The sequence below is a fragment of the Trichoplusia ni genome, chromosome 2 (genome assembly GCF_003590095.1).
Source record: "Trichoplusia ni isolate ovarian cell line Hi5 chromosome 2, tn1, whole genome shotgun sequence".
NCBI lineage: Eukaryota > Metazoa > Arthropoda > Insecta > Lepidoptera > Noctuidae > Trichoplusia > Trichoplusia ni.
Window position 1 is genome coordinate 17,337,162 of NC_039479.1, and position 23,612 is coordinate 17,360,773.

The 23,612-nt window shown below is 33.9% G+C and overlaps 2 protein-coding genes across 3 annotated transcripts; one reads left to right on the forward strand and one right to left on the reverse strand.

Moving 5' to 3' along the window:
* The first annotated feature begins 1,920 nt into the window (after window positions 1–1,920).
* LOC113508475 (cytochrome P450 4g15-like) lies at window positions 1,921–8,719 on the forward strand. Of its 2 annotated transcripts, XM_026891543.1 has the most exons (11): window positions 1,921–2,339; window positions 3,179–3,394; window positions 3,696–3,893; window positions 5,121–5,303; window positions 5,893–5,962; window positions 6,176–6,302; window positions 6,562–6,754; window positions 7,081–7,193; window positions 7,347–7,584; window positions 7,790–7,975; window positions 8,417–8,719. In XM_026891543.1, the coding sequence occupies exons 2-11, from the start codon at window positions 3,184–3,186 to the stop codon at window positions 8,596–8,598; spliced, it is 1,701 nt and encodes a 566-aa protein (XP_026747344.1). In that variant the 5' UTR covers window positions 1,921–2,339; window positions 3,179–3,183; the 3' UTR covers window positions 8,599–8,719. The 2 variants fall into 2 exon arrangements, with proteins under 2 accessions (XP_026747344.1, XP_026747345.1); XM_026891544.1 differs by lacking the exon at window positions 1,921–2,339 and having other exon boundaries at window positions 3,130–3,394.
* Window positions 8,720–9,040: 321 nt separating this feature from the next.
* LOC113508476 (monocarboxylate transporter 9-like) lies at window positions 9,041–23,204 on the reverse strand. Its single transcript, XM_026891545.1, has 9 exons — window positions 22,860–23,204; window positions 16,259–16,382; window positions 14,411–14,554; window positions 13,465–13,737; window positions 13,036–13,180; window positions 11,877–12,024; window positions 11,372–11,516; window positions 10,877–11,065; window positions 9,041–10,550 (listed from the first exon to the last, which is right to left on the reverse strand). Exons 1-9 carry the CDS (start codon window positions 22,971–22,973, stop codon window positions 10,423–10,425), a joined length of 1,410 nt encoding a protein of 469 aa, XP_026747346.1. The 5' UTR covers window positions 22,974–23,204; the 3' UTR covers window positions 9,041–10,422.
* Between the last annotated feature and the right edge of the window lie 408 nt (window positions 23,205–23,612).

Consider the following 23,612-nt stretch of genomic DNA (forward strand, 5'->3'; position numbering starts at 1 on the left):
AAAGGCGTATTAACGCTCTTAGATCCGTGGTTGTGGGTATAAACCATATAATTTATAATTCAGTCGAATTTCTGTACTGATTTCAAGTATTTCTTACATCTGATATTAGTCATGACCGTTCAATAGTACCATATGCCGATAGGCCGGTCTCCGCCGTGCAGTGCTCTATCACGCGTCCACAACTGCAACAAAATTACTACTAACGTAGCCAACCCTATGTATCCTCCGGCCAACAGAAGTCCGCGGTCAGTGTATAAATGATTGCAACACATTGCCAACACAAAAACGCGGATGACCGAGCACGGCGGTTAGGTTTTGTCAGTTAGAGTCTGGCTCTACTCGTTCCCTGCCCCATGAGAGTGGGTGTAAATGAGGCTTTATGTATCCATAATGAGTTGCAAAGTATTGGCACACATTGACCAACCAGCTAGTCCTTGCCACTGGGTACTGTCAGACACTCTCTCCCACGAAGAAATAGGTGAAAAAGGCCCCTTCATTGATACATGCGTGACACAAACGTATATGTATTACTACAATTAACAATTAAAATAGTGATATAAATAGCCCAATCAAAATAAATTACTGTTCTTTTAACACCAAGGGTATTCGCCGCCAATATTGTATAATGTAGATGTTTTGTTGACGAACTACATGAACATTATACTAAACTTTCCTTTACTTATACAATGCAATTCGGTTAAGTCTGTTTTCATTTAAATATCGCTTCTATGAATAGGAATAGAAAACTGTCTGAAGTAAATGATAATATAGATAAACAACAAATTTTAATTTACTGCGAAATAAAACGCAAAATGGAAGCCATCGTTGAGAAACCTAAATTCCCAACAGGGGAGTCGGAAATCGCCACCCCGCAGTCAGCTTGCTTGCTGATCAATCCTCAAACATTCTCACCTTCGCCAGTATTGGGAGTTCCCTATAAGTGGGTATTTTGAATAACCATGGTTTTCTGTTTGAAAAGAAATTTCAATATTCGTTCCAAATGTACAGAAATTGCACACCCTACTACGTATCAAACTTAAAAACTTGACTCTTTAAAATATAACTTTCGAAAATACTAATACCAGCAATATTATCTTACATCCTTCGGAGGGTTTTAATTACGTGGGTAAAGGATCCAGTTCTTTTTTTATGATTATCTACATTTACCTACTGCTTGAAAATCCCGTTTTAGGAATTATAATCCTATTATTTTCGAGTCCTCGATTCGCTATTGTATTTTCACACTTCAAAAAGGTATTTATGTATGTGGAATGTGGAAGAGGGTTGCCTCTTTACACCATCTCGCATATCACCTCATATAATTAGTACTAAATAGCCGTCTGATCACGGGAGTAGTCAAGCACACCCTTTACAGAAAACTTGTGCCCCATTTTCCACGTGGTTCAACCCCAGTGACTGAAAAACGTGACTTGATATTTACATAATTTGTGATGGGTCACCTCGAACGAACTTAGCAATTAGAATGTATTTCTGTACGTTAAACTGATTACTCAATTGTTTTCAACATAATATCTGTTAATGAACTATATAGTTATTCGCATCAAGTACCTAAGTATTGGCAAAGTCAAAGTTTAAAGTAAGATTGTTGAACTTGTTGGAAGGAGACAGCAGACTAGACTAGCTAAGCGCCTCTCTTCACAACTTCTACAGTCCTCATTTGAGAGTTTTTGGTGGGAGGTAAGTCCCCAAAGAATATAAGGAATATATTAATACCAGCCTATATACTTCCAACTGCTTAAAATTGTTATCTCCTGACTTGGGAAGGTATTGAGCATTGATTATCTCGCCCCGCGAGCTCACTAGATTTCAGATTCCAATATTTGAATCCAAAATTTCTCACAACTTTGGATTCAAATATCGGCTATTCTCGGCTTTCTCCTTTTGTCGGTGGTGTCCTAAATAAATAACGATAGTATTATGAAAAAGTCATGTTGGTACTGCGCTAGTGTTGGGATCGAACCTGCACCTCGTGCATACAAATCCATGCATATAACCGCAAGGCCATCACGACATTTAGGCACACTAGGTAAAACAACGGTTAATCATCCTACAACGTATGTCACTTGTTTATACTCCAACAAATAAACAATTTTATAATTTCTTTTTACGGAGTTAGTACTCCAATATCTAATTACAAAACAATTGAATAGCATTGAAACAATATACATGTATATTAAGCAGTTTTCAATATAATGAGGTCATCATACACGTAATACTCAGTGATAGTTTAAGGAGCATTGTGATAACATTGTTTTGGGGATACTAGACCAGTCTGTGCATCCAGCAGTCTGTGTTTTTTCAGTGGACGTGACAGACAGGTATTGTAACTTTAATTTAAACAGATAAACAATTTCACCGAACTTTTACACGAGCATATACACATTATATTTAATTTTAAATTATAATAATATAATTCTTTTATCTTTCTTGCTGATTCTTATCCGTAGTAAGGACATTTTTGGACAGGACTACTTGGTTTATTAAAATATTAAAAAAGTTTCTAACGAGCTTAAGCCTGGCAAGGAAGTTCGGATTAAGGGTTTTGAATTAAGATTTATATTTTTCAGAAGCATTAAAGCAAATCTTTAGGAAGTTTTTAGGGTTTAACTTTGTTTCTTTATACGTCATGAGACATTAGGCATGAGACCTTGTTTTTAATTACGCTGTACAATGTCTGTTTTATTATGAATTTAAAATGTTTGTTTGTAAAGTAACGTGTTGATTAGCAGTTATGGTTAAACCCATGAGAAAATAGCAAGATGCGAATTTATAATGAAGCCTAGTTTATTTCAATAAGTGTTACTTCTCAGAATAGCTAGTCAGGAAAAGCTACTCAAGAGGTATTAGTATCTAATGCTAGTTACATAAAATCTAAACTTATTAGAAATTAAAAATGAACAATTTACAAACAAGGATATTGCAAAACAGTAAAATGTTTGTCGCTACAGTATTAAATGTAACATTAAAAATTATTTAACCAAACATTGAAAAACTTTTCACTCCTTCTCCTATTTTGGTACTACTTCTGACGCAGTCAGGTAAATCTTCATAAAACTTGATGGAGCCATTTGAGTGTTAAAGAGTTACGGACTTGCATAATTCATCAAAAAAACTAAAATACGTTTATGACAAAAAGGATTTCGATAATTTCTTACAGCAAAAATGACGTCCGTTCTGGTAAGTGATGAGCTTGGAACGACAACGACGCGACTAGTCTTCTATCCCCTCCTGCTGCTGGCTACCGGCGTGTGGCTGTTCCACCGATGGCAGAAACAGTCCCGCATGCACAGGATGGGGGACCTGCTCCCAGGTCCAGCCTATCTCCCAGTCTTCGGCAATGCTTTACTGGCGTTAAAGTTTAACAAACCTGAACGTAAGTTCCCGTCATGTTTGGTTTTGACTAGCCTGTTGGTCTAGTGGTTAGTGACCCTGACTGCTATATCCGAGTCGTGGGTTCGATCCCCACCCAGGGCAAATGTTTGAGTTATTAACACGACCATTTGTTTTGTGTCTAGGTGTATTTTTTTCTATAATATGAGTATATTTAGAAATTATAAGTATGTTTATCAGTTGTTTAGTATTTATAATACAATTTTTGCTTAGTTTGAGTCTAGATAAAAGGAGCATGAAGGTGCGGTAACAAACTTTAAAACGACCTTATATTTTACATTTAGATTTCATAAACATCGCGTGGCAGTTTGTGGGAAAATATGGCTTCGTTATCCGAGGGTGGATCGGATCTAAGCTGGTCATCTTCCTCGCCAACCCTGAGGATGTCGAAGTTATCTTAAACAGCAATGTCCACATCGACAAGGCGTCAGATTACAAATTCTTCGAGCCTTGGCTTGGTGAAGGACTTCTTATTAGTTCAGGTAAGCCTTCGATGTCTATTATGTTATTATTTAGTGCATTTTAATACTCTACTAATCGCCTGTATCTTTTTTGTTACCTCTGAACTTCGGACTGCATGAACCTATTTTGTTGATTCTTTTTCTTTCTGAAATACTTGTCATTTGGTCTCATAAACTTATCATCAAGTTTGGACCTGTACTTTCTCTGTCTGTTTTTGATGTTAAAAAATATTAGACCTAACATTTTTAACAACTTCAACATTTCGTTTATATTTTTTCGCTGATTGACTAACAACTTACTATTACTTACTTCACTTTTAAACAACTGCAAAATCGTCGAATGTGACTTCTTTCACCCTCAGTTGCTAATACCAAGTCAACAAGTAACCTATTGACTTGTCGTGTGTATAATTAAATATTTTTAAATTTTGCCTTGTAATGCAAGGTGATATAATGGAAAATAATCAGCTTATTATACAACATTGCTTACTTAATCCAAATAACAATGTAAAGATATTATAAGGGCAGTTGTCATAGTATTATCGTTACTTGAAGGGCTTGTGTAATACTATAGTATATTAAGTACTTGATAAAGCAGAATTTCAACATAGAGAGCCTTTATGGCATTCCTTTAGTATTACATAAATGATAAATAAATAAATATTCTATTTGAAACAAGGTAAACATCTTATAATGGGTTATCTTATGGTATTTTTATACAAACACTAGCTGCTACCCGCAACTTCTTCCGCGTGGTTAGAAGATAAATAAGTTATGATTTATACCAGCCCTGTTTTTTTTCACATTTTCCATTGTATCTTCGCTCCTATTCGTCGCAGCGTGATGGTATATAACCTAAAACCTTCCTCGATGAATGGTCTATTCAATACAAAAATATTTTTTACATTTGAACCAGTAGTTCCTGAGATTAGCGCGTTCAAGCTAACGAACAAACTCTTCAGCTTTATATATTAGTATAGATACGAGTATATCTATTAAATAATTAGACGTTTGATTTATTTCAGTGTTAAATTTGACTTGGTAATCAATATCGCTGTTTTACATTTGTTTTTAGTCGCATTTATGTTTAATCTTTTTAAACAGTAAACACACAAAGATTGTTTACCGATTTCCTAGGCTATCACACTTCAACAACTGCCATAATGTTACATTGGAATCAATGGACCATTTGAACTGAATCTAAATGAATTGAACCTCCCACTATATTTAAACATGCCTGTATTTCAGGAAACAAATGGCGCTCTCACAGGAAGATGATCGCTCCCACATTCCACATCAACATCCTAAAGTCGTTCGTCGACGTTTTCAATGAAAACAGCAAAAGTGTGGTCGCGAAGATGAGGTCCGAAGTCGGAAAGACCTTTGATGTCCACGATCATATGAGTGGTGTTACAGTTGATATCTTGTTAGGTGAGTTCGAGTTTGTTATTTTGGCCGATATGACCCCTTTTAATGTGTAACTTTAAGTATCCATCCGCTGATTTGTTCACAAAGTGGTCTGGCAAGTGGCTGGGTTTGGAGCCAGCTCGGCACGTACTCCGAATTTTACTTAATTCTTTGAGTTCAGATGTTCAAAGCAGATCAAACTTTTTAGTTTTCATATTTAACAACAACGAGAGAAAATTTCTGAAATAGGGTTTTGTGACTGGCCTTTTCTAGGAATGCGACTCAGTAGGCTAATAAAAGCGATTTGGGTAATTTTGAAGTTGAATGGGACGAACCAAAGTGCAACGTTTAAGTAAAGATGCTACTTGGTGTTATAGCATTTTTTCAATTCATCTAATGCAAAATAAATATAACACGGTGCAGATAATTTGAGAAAAACAGTCTTTGAACTCTTACCTTACAAAAGTCGCAAGTAATTTTCCATGAAATACATGTAAGAAAGTTAGTAGTAGATAAATAACGAACATATATCATTGCAAATTATACAAGAAGTCAATGTGGTTAAATTACAATAATTAATTATTTACAATAATGGACATTTAAATTTGTTCAGAAACCGCAATGGGAATTACAAAGAAGACTCAAGATAAATCGAGTTTCGACTATGCAGTGGCGGTCATGAAGTAAGTATTAATTGTATTTTGATTCTAACTAAGTTTAAATAAAATTTATTTAGTGCTAGTCGGAATTAAAGCATTGATCAAGATCAAGTGTCTTGATAACCTATTGAAAACTGACGATCTTGAATTTGATTTAATATCAAAGCAATAAATATATTTCTTCAATGATATTGTTAAAAGGGTTGTGTTAATTAAACATTTTTATTTTTATTCCAGAATGTGCGACATCATTCACCAGAGGCATTACAAATTCTGGCTTCGTTTAGACTTCTTGTTCAAATTACATCCCTTATACAAGACTCAACAGAAACTTTTGGGTATCATCCATGGTCTTACTAATAAGGTGAGTCAAACTCTCTAGAATCTCCCCTCCTACCATTTCTTGATTTCAATCCTAGGCCAACAAAGGCAATGACAATTTTGTCGAAATGAAGTCCTCTCTGATATCCCAGTAAGCTCTTCTTTACGTTACTCTACACACAAAATTGTCTTCAAATTACGAAAATATGGACACTGTCAGTCAGTCGGTAAGAAACATACTCCAGAATTAGCTTACAACAAGGCATAAGGCTAAAATAACATTAATTTCTTTTCTTTTCAAGGTAATCGCTTTCAAAAAGAAGGTTTACTTGGAAAACAAAGCAAAGGGCATTATTCCACCATCTCTAAAGGAGTTGACTGAAGGTACTGGCACTGGAAGTGACAATGTACTGGCAAATAATGCCAAAACATTGTCAGACACTGTCTTCAAAGGATACAAGGACGATTTGGACTTCAACGATGATAATGACGTTGGTAAGTGAATTCTATTACTACTAGCCTATTCATCATCATCGTCATCAGCTCATATTCGTCCACTGATGGACATAGGCTTTTCCAACTGCACGCCATCGAGATCTATCCAGCATAAGCTTATATAAAACGATATAAAAATTTAGTTATATTTACGAACATAGTGTTCGAAATCTACTTTGGATTATTATTGTCTGTTCATAGAGTATTGGTGAATTTCATTCCCTGCTCCGATCCGATTCAATTTTTAGATTAAAAAGGGTATTAATTTACCTTTAAAGTTTAGCTGTGGGCGAAAATTAATCATACTCAAACTAAAAATTTTGCAGGTGAGAAAAAACGTTTGGCTTTCTTGGACTTAATGCTGGAGTCAGCTCAAAATGGCACCCACAACATCAGTGACCACGAGATCAAAGAAGAGGTCGACACTATCATGTTCGAGGTTTGTAACACTTTCGTCCACAACAAATCATTTTACACTTTACTTGCTCTCCGTGCTGAGTAAAGGTATGAAGTGATTAAACAAAAACCGCTCTAAAACTCCTGGAAATTCAAAGTCCATTGCCATAACATTTCAAATCTCTCCATTTCCCAGGGCCATGACACCACTGCAGCGGGGTCCAGTTTCGTATTATGCATGCTTGGTCTCCACCAAGATATCCAAACTAGAGTATACGATGAATTGTACGAGATCTTCGGTGATTCCGACAGACCAGCCACATTCAATGATACTCTTCAAATGAAGTACTTGGAGCGCGTTATCCTTGAAACTCTTAGGATGTACCCACCTGTACCCATCATCGCTAGGGAGCTGAAGCATGATGCTAAAATTGGTGAGTCATTGATTGTATGACTTCTGGTGAAGAAATGTTTTTTAAAGTATTTAAGATATGGGATGCATAGTACTTTTATATTTACGAACTAATTTTAGCTGTTGTCTAATTAGGCCCCAAATGATGCCTTCCCCTTCTGAAGGTTTCTCATGGGAAGAAAAAACTGTTTGACATTAAATTATCATCTTTCATTTTTTGTATCCAGTAACCAACAACTACGTGCTTCCGGCTGGTGCGACCGTAGTCGTGTGCCCATACGGCGTCCATCGCCACCCGAAGCACTATGAAAACCCCAACAAATTCAACCCTGATAACTTCCTGCCAGAAAACATGGCGAACAGGCATTACTACAGCTACATACCCTTCAGCGCTGGGCCCAGGAGCTGTGTTGGTTAGTACAATGTTTAGTCATTCTAATAATAGTGGAAAACTAAAGGTTCCTGAGAGCTCACAACAGAGTTATGAAGTGAATGTGAAGAGCGTAACAGTATATAATGTACTTTTAAAAATGGAATGCAAAAAATATGAGTATCTTAATTACCCTTGAATGATACCTACTATAAAGAAAAATCGAGGTATATGTTTTAAGCAGTGATGTCATTTTTCCCGCTTTTTCCCAGGGTTTTTTTCTATAGGTTAAGAGCAATGAGTATTCTTATTTTCATCATTCTTTCTACTCGTTAATTCAACATTAGATCGATAATTTCCTTTTATTATGATAAAGTTTCCAGTATAGATGATAGAGAAAGTTCACACTATCACAAAAGGAAATAGTATTATATTTTATCGTAGATATCTTTGGGCAAATCACAATGACATTTTTTTTTTGCAGGTCGCAAATACGCCTTACTGAAATTGAAAATTCTTCTCTCGACTATTTTGAGGAACTACAAAACCGTTTCGGAGGTACCAGAGGAAGAATTCCAACTAACAGCTGATATTATACTAAAGAGGTTAGACGGCTTCAGATTAAAAATCGAACCGAGAAATCGGGTTCCATCGACCGCTGCTTAATCTATTCTATGTCTGATATTAGTATTATGTACCTAATGTAAATGTAATTAAGTCGTAAATTAATTGTCAATATATTACCAACAAGTTACATGTAAACGAATAAAATTGTCTGCCGGCGGAACTCATTTGTTTTATTCCGTAAAATACGATCTTACCAAACATATGAGTAATTTATTTTTATTTACGCTATGAGAAACAAGTTTTCGGTTTTTAAAAAGGTGATCTTTATTATTATTTTGTTAACATTATTACTACGTGTAATTTGCCTCGGCCACGAGTCTGACAACCGATCACAACAACACACATGAGATTTGAAACGACAATTAACCATTACTAGAAAGATTAAAAATTTTCAATACTAGCTTCATATTCAAAGCGTCTGATTTTTTTAATAAGATATGACAGTCGAGTCTAAGTTTTGAAAAAAAAAACAATAACAAAATGCAATAAAACATCTTATTTTTATCAAGTTATTAATTTATAATATCTGGTACAAAATAATACATTTCTAAAAGATAAAACTAGGTGACACAGAAATCTCATTTCAAAAGTGCAAAATTACTAAACTAAAATTAGATATAATATTTTTACAATGTTTTTAATTCAGGCGAGGCAACATTTGTTCAATACACAGCTAATTCTGGACAAATTAAGTTTCTTTTTTAACAATACACTAAGTAATCCCTAGAAGTGCACTGTTACGTTGACGTCAAGTCGAACGAAAGAAAAATAGGAAAATTCATTCACTCAGCATGATGTTCCTTTACAAAGCACTTTCAACACTTAGCGTTAAACGTTAAGGTCTAAATTTAATTAAAACATAATATGGAACGCTTTTTTTTGTCGAAGTGGCATCACTTTTGATCGTCGACGCCTAAGAATAATTTATAAAAAGTAATTGTTAATATGTTTAATATAAACTTATCTTTGGTATTTAGTACATTTACTTAGAAAATAACGAAATACTTAAATTTATCATTCATTAAGAGAAATTAAAAATATCTACACTTAAACAGAAAGCGCAAAAAAACCACTGTCCACAAAATAAAGGCTTTTAAAAAAATAATACGTTTCTATGGAGAGAATAATTACTGATTTTAAAAATATATATTTTTTTACTATGGACACCTATGTATCATAAGGCTGAAAAATGTTTGACCGAATTTATTTTTTCCCAAAAATGTTTAGATTATAATTTTCTCCTCTGCTTAACGTTTCGCTACAGTCTGATTTGACCGATTATCAATATGAATATTTTCGTTTAAATAGGTAAAAAGAGATTTGGTCTAATAAAAAAAATATTTTGCGTTTCGGCGAAACGTTATTACAACACTTTGGCAATCAAAACATATGTCCAACAATACATTTAGCAAAAATAACGACTAATAGTTTTCCGCAAAATTAAATTCGATGCAAAATATTTTGATGAACTGATAATTTCCCCCTTAATATAATGTAACTTACACCTTTTTACATAGTTGAGTATAAAAGTCTTAAGGCATAACTAACAAGAAAAGACACTGTTTTGTTGTGTAAAACTATAAGTCTATCAAGTAGGATCTTTTTTAAACTTAGCATTTAATTCTAGGCAAGAATTAAAGCGTGACCTTAATTACAAACTATAGGTATGCAAATAAAATTTTATCATTTGAATCGATTGCACGATTTAACGTACGTGCTATCATACAAATTCATTTATCGACATTTATCACTCTCTGTTTTAAAACCGCAACTTTTCCTCTAAAAATCACAGTACAATTTAAACATACACAGTCCAACGTTTTTATAATTGGTTAATCTCTCTATTAATACTGATTGTTCATCTTACGATCTAGTTGTGCCTTTACGGTATACTATGTATTCAATAGTCCAGAGCACGACACACACTAAACAGCAGAAGCTCATCGCGAAGAAGCAGTAAACGTAACTGCCCGTTACTTCATATACGATACCTGAAACAAATAAAGAAAAATAAACATACAACTTGAAACATAGCTTTTGGACTTCAAAAGGTAAAACAAATTGCGAACTTGTATTTATACTAAAACATATATGATATCGTTTTTGGCTGGTCTATAACTTCTGAGGGACAAAAACTAAAAGAAACAACCATGAGCCCATGGAAAAGTATCAGAAATTTTATTAAGCATAAAATATACCTAAGTAATTGAAGTACATCCTGATGTCATAGCAGACTGAGCAGGAATAGAAACAGGGGTCTAAACAGTTAATACCGAAAGTAATGAACTAGAAATTTACGTTAACACATAAAACTTACCGATAATAGGATCAGCTAGCAACATAAGTGTTCCAGAGAACAGTATGTGTAATGCAAGAGCTGCTGGGAACCGATCCGGTGCTGCTGATGCCAACACCAGAGGAAACAGGACCTGGACGGAACACCTCACCAGCCCAGATATGGCCGTCATAACAAAGACGAACCAAAGGGCGTTAGAACTCACCAACGCTGAAAATAAGAAAATTAAGATCTTATGTTTATGTTGTAAGTTTGATCATTTTGTAATATGGGCCATAAGCATCCACAGTCGAGAAAGCTTTGCCGTGTCTGTCCTGAAAGGGGGCGTAGCTTAGAGTCATCACAGTTTGTTGCATAGTGACTGAATCAGAAGATAACCATTATCTTTTAAATGAGACTCCATTATATCTTTAAGACGATCGTCACGTCACGAGGTCTCAACATGAAAAAATATCTTTTAATGAAATTTTTTAACAAACTGTATATTTTTAGCGTATTTATTTTAAGTGAACTCACCGATACGCAGTACCACAGTGATGCACGTTCCTACAAAGAAGATTAGTCGACTGTCGACAGGGAAGAATAAGGTGAAGACAGCCAACGATAATCTAGCTGCCAAGTCTGATATCGCACCCACCATCACGCAGGTGGCCACTTCCATCTGAAATGTAAGAAATAGTTATTGGAATGGGTTTCCTCATGAATCTTCATGAACAATATGGACGAAATAACAGGCGGCAGGTTTTCTCATCTGATTTAAGGCTTAAAATAAAAATAATTGAGTGGAGCTAAAATATTAGCGCCTCCATTTCTGGGGTTGATTTTAGTATAGAACTTAGTATTCCCATCCAATTTAGTCGTTATCCAAAATCTTTTTTATCTTTAAGAAAGTGGAAAGGCCGGCCTTAGCCGCATTAGGTAGACATCAGATGGACCCAATTGCACGCCAATGTCAATTATAATTTATTTTTAAAAGATACAAAATCAAGTAATTTAGATAAAACAATACATTAATTCGTACCTTAGAGAATCCATAAGAAAACAAAAGCATGGGTTCCATTGCTAGATACGTCACGTCAGAAACGAAGGCAAATCCAAGACCAATTAAAGTGCTGACGAACTTGGGGTCCTTCAGTAAATCAAATTCGACGTTTTCACACACCATCTTTCTGTAATTAAAAGTCGGAAATTATTTTGATTGAAACACATTACAGAATTATTGGACGACTTTTCTTCAAAATCAGATGATATTGAACTATTGTCAGCTAGGGTTAAACAATAACCTGCAATTTTATCCTATACTGAATTAGTCTCAACAGTTCAAGCGGTTTGGCAAATCTTTTGTAGTGGCTTTCTTGGGTCCGAATGGTGAATGTGAAACGGGAAATATTCAAATCGGTAATTGACAGGAATAGAAATAAACAAATTAAAATAATTTATTAAGCTCATTTTGCCGCATGGTCAGTTACAATATCAGAACCCTGAAAATAGTTTGACATGACTAGCATGTCATGGCGTAAGACTCTATCAGATCAATTAGTTTTGATAAATTATATAATAAAGAGGTAATGACCGTAATGTCCTTATTTTTCATGCGTCATAGCAATCTGGACTTTTAAGATCCGTGATCGACGCTAACGCTAGATTTCAAAATGCTATCTTGATCTACTTTGATACGATAACCATTAAGATACTTCCAGATGGCGATAGTGATAACATTATCGCACATAAAGCAATTAACTTTGATATTTGATATAATTAGATTTAATAATGAAAACATATTGATGATACGCTTATCAGCGCCAGCAATAATTAGTACATAATATCTGTGTAGTAATTTACCCCATGGGGCGATAACTGGGTAACTCTCTACTGTTAAAGATTCATTTTAATAATGATAGATGAGCTATGTCCAGTTATATCTGTGAGATTTCATTTAGAACTCACAACAATTCAGCTCGCATCAACGGAGTTTATAGACCTTAGAATGATTACCACAGAAATTACTTGATAAACCGAGCGAAGATAAAGCTTTTTATCAGCATAAGTAGCCTAGAAGAAAGGGGGCAGTACTTGAAAATATTCCTTGCGACGATAACGACTATTATCTTTGACTCCTGCGATTTGTTGCCACGGAGATTAGGTATTTGAATTTTGGAATAATATGTAAAAATACTTGCACTATATTCATTCTAAAGGACTCCTTCTTTCTTCTTCTCACACTTTTTATTTCGTCATCTTCTTCACCAGCTGGTAACATCCTTACTGAGAACTCGTCGTAATTCTCTGCAGGCTTATTTTTCATATCGTTTAAATCGGTTAACTCTGGAAATTGAAATATACATTTGAGTTTTCAGTCAGAAAGTCGCCTATCGAATTAAATCCGAAAATATACGGAAAGTTCTATAAGAATCGTTGTTTTCGGAAATTAATCATAAGCTTTTTTGACTATCACTGTAGGTTGCTTATTAACTGGGAATTGGTGCTAAGTGGCTATGTTCGAATCTCAGAGAGGAGTTCTTGGCAACATAGAAGTCAAATAACGAGAAATCTCGGACACTAAAAAATTGTCTGTAAAATGCATTAAATCCAAGTAGAGCAAGCCTCACCTTTTTCGACAGGCTCATTAGATTCAATCAAATGCCACTCAACGGGATGCATGACCAGCATAGCAAAGACCAAGTGCAGATCTACTGCCATAATAAGAGCTAACGTCCATCTCAGCCCATACTCCGTTAGTAAGAACGTCACAAGCATTGGGAACGTGATGGAAGCCAAACTACTCATAGCCTGGTTAGCGCTCATCATTGCTGTCCTCTTCTTTGTGAAATAACAGTTGAAAGCGGTGAAACTGACTGGAATCATCACACCGAAGCCAGCCCCTGTAAGTAATGAAAACAGAATAACAATAAGAATGGATAAAGTAACAGTCTAAAAGGTGTGTATAAAAACTCAAAAAACAAACCTTAATTCTATTTAAAAAAAAAACATCTGTTACAATGTTATTATTGATATTGTGAAGCTTAATGAAAGTCCTGCATTGAATACATAAAAGCCAGTAGGTATTCGAATAATATTGCAATGTACCATATTTATGTAAAAGAACATATTTCTTATTCTTAATGCTTTAATTATTTTAGGTCGTTCGCATACTGCTTATATGCGAGCGACCAGAGATGAATGAAAGATTGTTGAAATAAAAAATCTCATTCATAAAATATAGAACTATGGATGCAAAGTGCAGATTCTTTATCAATTCGTTTTGTGATTGAGTACTTTTAAATGATTCATAATTTATAATCGATTCAAAACTCTTTCGTCCTCATTATGTCTGTATCGAGTGTTTTTTTATATATATTATATATATTTTTTATATAATAGTAAAAATACCGCCTGCAAGAATAAATTCATCTACCATTTAACAAAAATCTCTAGTAGATATTTTTCTTCTTCTATATATTAAAAGACCAGCCACCGTGAAAAACAGTTGGCAGTTGACAATTGCCGTCAAGAGAAATACAACGCTTATAGTTATATCCAGAAATTTTATCTTACCTCTAATGACTCCAAATGTGAAGACCAATTGGTAAGTTTTATGAACGAAGATTGTGAGTGCATCGCCGAGAACGAAGAGACCAGCTCCTACTAACCCCACTTGTCTAAACGAGTACCGCTTTAACGCAATCCCACCCAGAAAACCTAAAACAAAAGAAAAATATTAATAGGTGAAGGAGTAGGTAACTTATTGTGGGCATTGCTCAAGTCAAAAAATGCTATCATCACAGCACACGAAATTAAGTCAAAATATCAGTAAATAACATGATCGATGAATATAAGACTACGCAGATAGAATCTATTAATCCTTTATAACGTGATAGTCAATCGTTATTGAAAATGCAGCTTAAAGGCCGTTTTGAGGTACAAAAATTGGACACGCGATGACAATAAATCACTACCATACAAACTCGGAGACGATTATTCATCAGCATGTCTTAGAAAATTGCCTTGATTTCGTTGCCTCGTGTACAAAGGACCAAAACCATATTTTATCTGGACTAGCATAATGGTATTTGATCTTATTTCCACATGAATGTTGTAACCGTTGGAAATATTATTTACAATTTTGCAACAATAGTCTGTTCGACGTTTGTGAGGTTTGAATAGCGCGAAAACGAATTATAAGTAGGACACCTACATTACGTACACTGGAATTGGATTTATAGATTCAAGCCAGTGTTATTGAGTTTGCGTCTTAAAATTGATTCCAATTGTAAGCCTTTACAATTGGAATCTTCATTCAAATGAAAATTTGAGTTCGGAGCCAAAGAAAATAGAATTAGCAGTAAATATTTTTTTTAGATGATGATGACGTATTATATCGTATGCAGGATGGTAACAAAGGCTAATTTCTAAGTTCAGTGACCAATCCGTCATCAATAAAGAACCTTTTTATTAGAACAATGTAATGATTGAAGATTAAGACCCCACAAAGCAGGTCAGTGAAACATTGTTGCCAAGTATCGGCCTCTTTGCCCAATCCGACTTGATTAAACGATTTGAGCTGTGCTACATTGTCTATCCTTAATTAGAAATTGTAACTTGAGCCTCGATCGATACTTGAACTAGTTGGAATTAAACAGTTTGGTATCCGTTAATAGAATAAATTAGGTTTAGTAATGAATGGTGGACCTGTGTGGTCATCAAGTGACATGTGTTCAGCGTATGCTATTTGACTTGAAGATTTCCCGACATTTGGCTCTGTCGGCTTTTTTCATATATACAGCAAATTTTGGTAAAAGTTTGTTGAATATTTAAATCATAACCTCTGATAGAAGAGATCTGGATACAAGAGAACACTTAGTGTATTCCCAAGTTTTAGCTTCACAGTTTTTGGATGCAAAATTTATCTTTAGTAGGCCTACAATAGGCGGAAACATTAGATTACAGAATAAGTAGAAAAGAGAAGAACTGGCAATAAAACCCAGCACTCTTTTTCAATATATTAATACACCACGTCTTAAAATAAAGGCAAATTTTTTACCGATGAGTTCATAATTATCTTTTTACATATTTAAAATTCTCACAGCATCTAACAAGAAAAAGATGTCCTAATGTCTAAGGCGGGCTGCAGGTAAAGCATAAAAGGGCGTCTAACAGGTTAAAAATGGTTTTATGATAAACCAATAATGATCGGACATCTAAATCTCTTACACGTGCCATGATGTAATGGGAATTGAGGCGATTAAACCTTCAAGGCTGCAAGGATAAACATCCGAACGTACCTACAAATAGTCCAAGTTGAGTGTTCCTGGAGAAATATGGCAAAAGTCGTCGAAAACGTGTGGGCAGTTACGAAAGAAATGATAATGCGATTTTGAAGAGGTTTTATAAGAAGGTACGTACCAGATATTGATAGAGCTCCGTTGTATACGCCTATGACTAGGGGCAGGCCGCTGCCACCGCCTTGCTCCAAGAAAAAGTTGTGGAACAGTATACCAAAAGCATTGGATGACCCAAAACCCAACATCTGTAATAGGAAATATTTAAGGTTATTTAAAATGATAAGCACAACTTGACTACTTTTTTTAGAGATATGTCTCGCAATTGACTAATGTTTGATGCTCAACTTTTGGTCCTTCATAAGTAAATTTGTAAAAAATTCAATTTTCCTTCATATTATTCATACAATTATGGGTTTTCACAGAGCTGTTGTTACGCAATGTTGAACATTATCATTAAAGACAAAACTGATTACACTAATTAAAAATATTCGTGCAAACAAATAAAAATGCACTAATTATGGCAAATTATATTATCTTACATTACGTAATACATGATGGTAGCAGGAAAAGTATGGATCTATATTACCATGTATCATCAGATCATACTATCAATACCTTTAAAGCCATAATAGGTAAATACTTAATATTTGGATTCCAATTACTGGACTTCTTTCGGATTGCTTGAAATATTTTTTTTTGTTTTCCCAGTTGAGACACTATCAGAGCCAAAAAAAAAACTTCTGATAACAAATAATTGGTAAAGGGTGAAGAGTTCAACAATCTAAGTTTGTGGTGTATTCAACGTGGCCTGAAGGCTGGCATTATTTTCACGCTGAATGCCAATGCCTTTCTTTGTAAAAATAATAAGCCTTCTGATCACGGAAGAAGTCAACATTGTGAGTTCTTAAAAAAAAAAAAATTAAGAGTTTTATAATATTGTCGTGTTAGCGAAAAACGACTATAATCCGGTCCATTTAGCCTTGACTTAGTTATTTGTCAAGGTAGGAAACGATTTGAGGATTGCCCTTTGTGTATTCGTAGGGGTTTACATTATTCAATTACTGTCACTATTCGAAAGAACTAATTGAAAAATAAGTGATATGTCGTTATCGGGGATATCGATTTCAAAATCTCATATTTCAACCCATTATAGCAAAAATATTGCGGTAGCTATTGAAATTTGAGAGACTTTTTTGTTGATTTTCTATTTCAACCGTTTAAGCAGTAAATCTAAGTAAGTTCTAGATATTTTTTATAGTTTTTGTGACCTTTTTTTCTATTCTAATGATATCAAATACCAGCTAGTGTTGCCTATAGTTAATTATTTATAACTGCAAAATAAAATTGTGTAAACAATTTAGAGTTTGAAAAAGAAAATGTATTTTTTCTGTTGAAAACCACTACAGAATTAAGGTATTTAATCTGTAGTGTTGCTCATACATTTAAGTTTCATATATAAGGACACACAGCCTCATAACAAATATTTGGAGGTCACACAAATGGTTGTCCTATGCGGGGATAGAACCCACTACACATAGGTGTAGAGTATTTTCAAAATCGTCTCGAAAACAATTCCGTATTTACACATGGAACAATGACTAATATCTCGTTATAACTTTTATTGTATAGAAACACAAATAAATACTGTAATATCCAACCTTTGTTAAGACAATGCTTGCACGTATTATCATGTTTTCTGTTTACCATTTTATAACTTAATCTATTTTACTTTCATACAATGATTTAATCAGGTATTATTAAGGAAACAACGTTGCAGTTCTAGGATAAGGCCTTGTTATTGTAATGTAATTACATAAAAATAGGTTTTGCTACATGATGGCAAAACCCTATCTATGTAATTGTACTGGATTTTGATTGTACCTTTTCTATGTGGAACTATTAATTTGGATGGGTAGAGATTGCAAGAGTAACAAATGCTATGGGCCTCGCGCTCCGACAGCTGTTGACAGTAATAAAAAGCCGTACCACATTTTTGCAATTGAGCTCTAGCGACGATTGTTGCTGGTGCAATGCACACAGAAGATGGTAGAGTAGCACGCGAAATTTGCTTACATTTCCCGCGTCCTGGTTAGGGACATTCCCGCTTTCAGACTGATCCCAGGATTTGAGAGTTTTTTTTAAACCTACATTCTATTTATTTCTCCTACTTTATATTTTGTAGACAATATATGTAAACTCCCGAGTTTTAATACAGTCATTTCTGCCTAAGTCAGAGACTTGTACTATTGGAAACAGGATTGGGAAATTTCAGTAATCGAAATAACAGCCAACCTTCGCTTTTTAATAGAGAAAATCGCCACGAAATATCTTTTAGACCGACTTGCAACTCATACACTACAAAACATACATGGGGTCAATTTGGGTACCTGTAAGTTTCGTTTATCACTGAGAAACCAAACATACACACTTGTCTAGACAGGCTGTATATGTATAGTAGATAACAATAATATAAAATTGTGATGGTCGTCTGCGGAAGTTCAGTAGAAAGTCCGTATCATTTAACACTGACCCTCGTTGTCGTCCTATCTCGCATTTACGACTAGTGTAGGTCAATTACTTGTTATTACATTTAACAATATAAATAAAATGTACGCAATTAATGTACAATTCAAAGCACCGTCGTGTCAAAACATTATACTTTACGATGTTATAAAGTTAAGAGAAGGGAATCTCCTTCGAACAATTAGGTACATTATTGATAACCTATGATATACTAGCTTATACTCGCGGTTTTCTCTGATTTGATGCCGGTTATTGGAGGAAAAAAATATTAACAAAGATTTTCAAGTTCAAGCTATATCATAACATGCTAATATCAAATCTTATCAAAATCGATAGAGCGGGTAGCCGTGAAAACAACCGATAGAGAAGCTTTTTTGGTCACAATACCTATTTGTGTAATCTATTACTTTTCTTTAATCTATATTTTTTATCTTGATAGAATCGATAAAATTAATTTGATAACTAGTTCTTAATGCTCTTCCTGAATATTTTTTTATTTTCTCGGTTCATTGCGGTTTCACGGTAGGTGCCTAATTACCATATATAAATTGGTAAATTGTTGTCAATTAACAAAAATATATTTCATCGATAATTTAGACTAACAAACTTAACAATATAGAAAGTAGAGCTGTTTAATTATTTGATGTTGATCTTAAAAAAAAAGTTTCGTTGCCATGTTAACAAGCAGTATTTGCAACACAACCGGACTCTGTTTAAACATGTTGAGAACCAATAAATATTACGCAACAATTGAAATATTGTATCATCTGATATTGCGCAAAATTGCATCACCTAACTGAAGAAAATTGAAAGCAAAAATCTCTATCTATGCGCTTATTTTGTAGATCCTAATCGTCTTAGATAATGTTCTTATAAGAAGCGAAATGAAAATCAATATGCTTGTTTACTACAGTTTTTTTCCATTCTTTATGGACTATATCTTGTCCCTTGCCGGACTGAACCCGCACAAGGAATATTGATAGTTCCCGGATAGGTACGTAATACTCTACTGCCAAAAAATACTGTTACGTAAAGGTTAAACAAATCAAAAACTTCCTGGTCTCATAATATTTATTATCAATTCGTTCATAGATGTTCTTTATTGAGAAATAATTATATTACTTCGGTATGTGATTCAAATCATTTATGTCCATGAACTTGATCAAAACGAGTTCGTTTCGCAACATTGCACAATTTCCACGACCTCAGTCTAAACTACTACATCATTAGATATTATTATTTTGTTTACTTGTCTATCTTTTACGATCACACATAACAAGTATGTAAAACTTCTTGTTTAACGTGTAGTTGCTGATGTCAAGGAACCGTTAACAAAACTAGTATTGCGTAACGTTTGTTAACTTAATTTTTCTTCGCCTATACCTACCTAATGCATGTCATTTGTCATTCAGATTGAATATTAAAACCCTTTTAAATTTTTATTTTTTCTACGATGGATTAAGAGGAGTCATTAAGATATATCCGACGACAAGCTGAATAAAAAAAGCAATCACATTATCTTTTCAGTCTGTCCGTGGCCTCGTCAGCTCGTAAAGGACTCCGGCTACCTCAGTACTATTTTATATTCTGTGACTCCGGTTGTGTCCGAAACTACTAGGGGGAACTCGATAAATAAATATTATACGGGAGTAAATTTTTATATAAAGATCTACAGAGATTAAAACGATTAAAATATATATTTTAAATCGTTTCTCAAAGCATAAAGCATTACACAAAAATCAGAAAGGCCTATTTAAAAAGAAAATCGAATGCTAAAAATATTCTAAATTAAAGTTAAATGAGTATGATGTGGGACTGTACTAAATTTGTAGATTTTTCTTTCTTATACTGCCAACAGCAAATGTAAGTAAAAAAAAAAATCATACTTCACAATATGAAACCCATGTAAAGTACGATGATGATATAAGTCACATCACACGACGCGAAAAGTGTCGGTAATTTTGTTAAAGCCTTGACGATAATTCTAGTTAATTACCGGAGTACCCGAAGTTACTAATTGCTACAGTATAACGACCTTTCTTAGGCCGTCTTAAGATTGTTTATTCTAAATTCGCAGAAGAATACAAAATATCTTCTATTTTTAATACATTTAAGAAATGTCAAAACGACGCGAGTTTACTAAATTTAATTCAAGTTTCTTATTTTTGTTAGTCGTTGCCTAATTTGCAAAGTGATAACGAATCAGGTAGATCAAGATCTGCCATGTGCACGTGTCAAAAACCCTCCTTATCACAAATCGAATCACAATGTTATTCAACGACATTGAAATATCATCGTTAATGTATTTGTTTTTAACATAACAACAAATTATTTAATCATGAAACTAACAAAAAACACAAAAATATGATTATTTTTATTTTTGCTATTTTTTTATTAATGATTATTATCGAAAACGCAAAGATCACTTAAATTGTAAACAGCCACAGATAGAGTTGATCAGATAGGTGAGTAACTGTATTAATATGTGCAGTCATGGTTGAAGACAAAGAATTTTGCAGGTTTTTAAGGCAAAACCGTTGAAATAGACTTACAAGAAAAAATATAACCTTCCAACTGGAATAAAAGAGAAAGAGGAAGTGAAAAGGAGGAATATCCCAATAGAAATTATAAAAGCCCACATTCAGATCGTAAATTATGACAAAGGAAGAGCGACTTCCGAACAACAAAAAAAATGATTTGGTTAACACCGAATTAACTAGCATAGTGAAACCATTGGACACTATTTGTAGGAAGGTTTAAAAACAAGCGTCCAAATAAATTCTTTAGATCATTCAATTATGTTTAAGGGAGATCTTTATTTGGGAAACAATTAATATGATCGGGAAAACTGGGGTTTATCATTGCGGACTTTACCATTTAAGAACAGAAAGAAATCGGAAAACATTATCATCTAATTAAAACAGATTGTGATCTAACGTACGCTATTATCGTGGCGCTATATCTATAATAATCCATCATCAAAGCGTTAAAAAGATTGCCCGATAAATGTAACGAATTGGCCATTGTCGTTAATGCACTTTTACAAAAGACTGCAATCACGTGTTACAGCCTTTGCAAGGGACACAAAACCTATTTATTTTTATAACTCATGTCATCTTGTGTGAAAACTTATGAATTAAAAAAAAGGTTTATTCATCTTTATCTATAGTAGGTAAAAGCAACTGCTTATTCAGAATCCAGGATTTGGAAAGAAGTAATGCCTTGTAACATAAGTAAATACTAAATTCAGGAAATTTTCTAAGTTCCAAGTAATTCTGAGCATCTTTCTAGATCCTTCAAAAAAAAATCACCTTCACCTGATAGGAGTAAAGGAGTAAAAAATTCCAGTATTCAGTAGTCTATACCCTATAATATGAAAAAGGATTTTAAATGGTCACATTCATGAAAAATGTTTCGTCTATTTTTTTCATTACTGAAAACAAATTCAAATTCCAATATTTGGAATCTAAGTCTTATCATGTTGCATTGTTTCCGTTACCGTTTGTCAGTGGAGTCTTGCGATGAAAAAAAGAAAGATTTTTCAAAAAGTCACATTGCTATTGCCTGTGTTGGGATCGAACCTGCACCATATCCACCCATGCGTAAAACCATAAGGCCATCACGACATTTATTTGGAGTAAGAGCAAGCATTTATGAGAAGTAATCTTTATTCACGCATTACACACGCTGTCAGCAGTATTTCAATATTTATTTAGGATATAATTATTATAATATTTCTAAAGAAAAAAAGGCTTGAAATTTTGTTGTAGTTGTATCGTTGTATCACAAAATTTTTAAGGCATTTGTTGCAATTCTTGAATAGCAATCAAATCGAACGAATCTACCGTGAGAAATGTTCAACTCGGTAATAAAAAAATATTTCGGGGCTATTTATAATTCCTGATAAGTAAATTTAAATACATTTATGCAAAACGTATTCAAGTTTTATAAATATGTATTTATAACAAGACTACCGGAGTTTGGTTTGCTTTTACAGAACTCCTGGGTTCGATTCTCGCACATATTTGTTAGTAAAATAAAATATAGTGGCTAACACAACGCACACGCAAGTAATTTAAAAATTGAAGGAACTGAGAACTTTCGTAAACGATGTCAAAGAGCGACAAATTAATGTTTATGTACCATGGAACATATTAAATGATAACTAAAACCTTTCACGTTTATAATAAAATACTTACGAAGGTGAATCCAACGCCAATGCCGACAACATAGCCCCATCCCCCGTCGGGGGGCACCAGGCCTCTCTTACTTGTTTTCCCATCACTATTCATATGAGCATAGGCCTCATCCATTTTCAAGCCGAAAAATAGTAATTCTCAACCGAAAAAAAAACTTAATTTTCACGAAGATATTGAACTTTAATATTACAAACTAGCAATTGTTTTTAATTTATAGTAAACTATTTTATGCGATTTTTATGATTATTATTATTCTCGTAAGTGTGTGACAAAGGCAACGGACGACAATCTATCGCGCACGTCCTCGCCACACTGTGTCTACTATGGAAATACTCTCAGTGAATGTACACACGAGACATAATCAATTTAATATGAACAGCCTTTAATGAACACTAATATTAATAACCGAATTACTTTTTTATCAATGCGCTTTAGATCACCCTACAAGTTCGTGATTGTGAAAGTGCGAATTCATTTGACATGATTATGAAATTGAGCTTACATCTCAAGAACTTTATTTCGGATCAAAAGTCAAAAGAATGATTGATGTCAAAAGAATGCTGAAAAAAAGGAGAGAATATTAAGATTAAAAAATATAATTAATTAAAAAGATAAAACCAGAAGGCTCTACTTAATTCTAGTCTGTCATTATTAGCATAATTATTACTTTATGTACTTAGCATTTTTAATAAATTACATCTAAGTTCCGGGGGTATTAAAAAGATCTGACAGAATAGAAGCATTACAACAATA

What these genes read in the sequence shown, in the direction of transcription:
- LOC113508476 (XM_026891545.1), bottom strand. Translation starts at nt 22,973, where the DNA reads ATGGATGAGGCCTATGCTCATATGAATAGTGATGGGAAAACAAGTAAG. An exon ending in CGGAGCTCTATCAATATCTG is followed by an intron (nt 14,555 to 16,258) that starts GTACGTACCTTC and finishes CTTTTGTTTTAG; the next exon opens with GTTTTCTGGGTGGGATTGCG. An exon ending in TCCTTTAGAATGAATATAGT is followed by an intron (nt 12,025 to 13,035) that starts GCAAGTATTTTT and finishes TTTTAATTACAG; the next exon opens with AAAGATGGTGTGTGAAAACG.
- LOC113508475 (XM_026891543.1), top strand. Translation starts at nt 3,184, where the DNA reads ATGACGTCCGTTCTGGTAAGTGATGAGCTTGGAACGACAACGACGCGA. An exon ending in AAAGTTTAACAAACCTGAAC is followed by an intron (nt 3,395 to 3,695) that starts GTAAGTTCCCGT and finishes TTTTACATTTAG; the next exon opens with ATTTCATAAACATCGCGTGG. An exon ending in TACAGTTGATATCTTGTTAG is followed by an intron (nt 5,304 to 5,892) that starts GTGAGTTCGAGT and finishes AAATTTGTTCAG; the next exon opens with AAACCGCAATGGGAATTACA.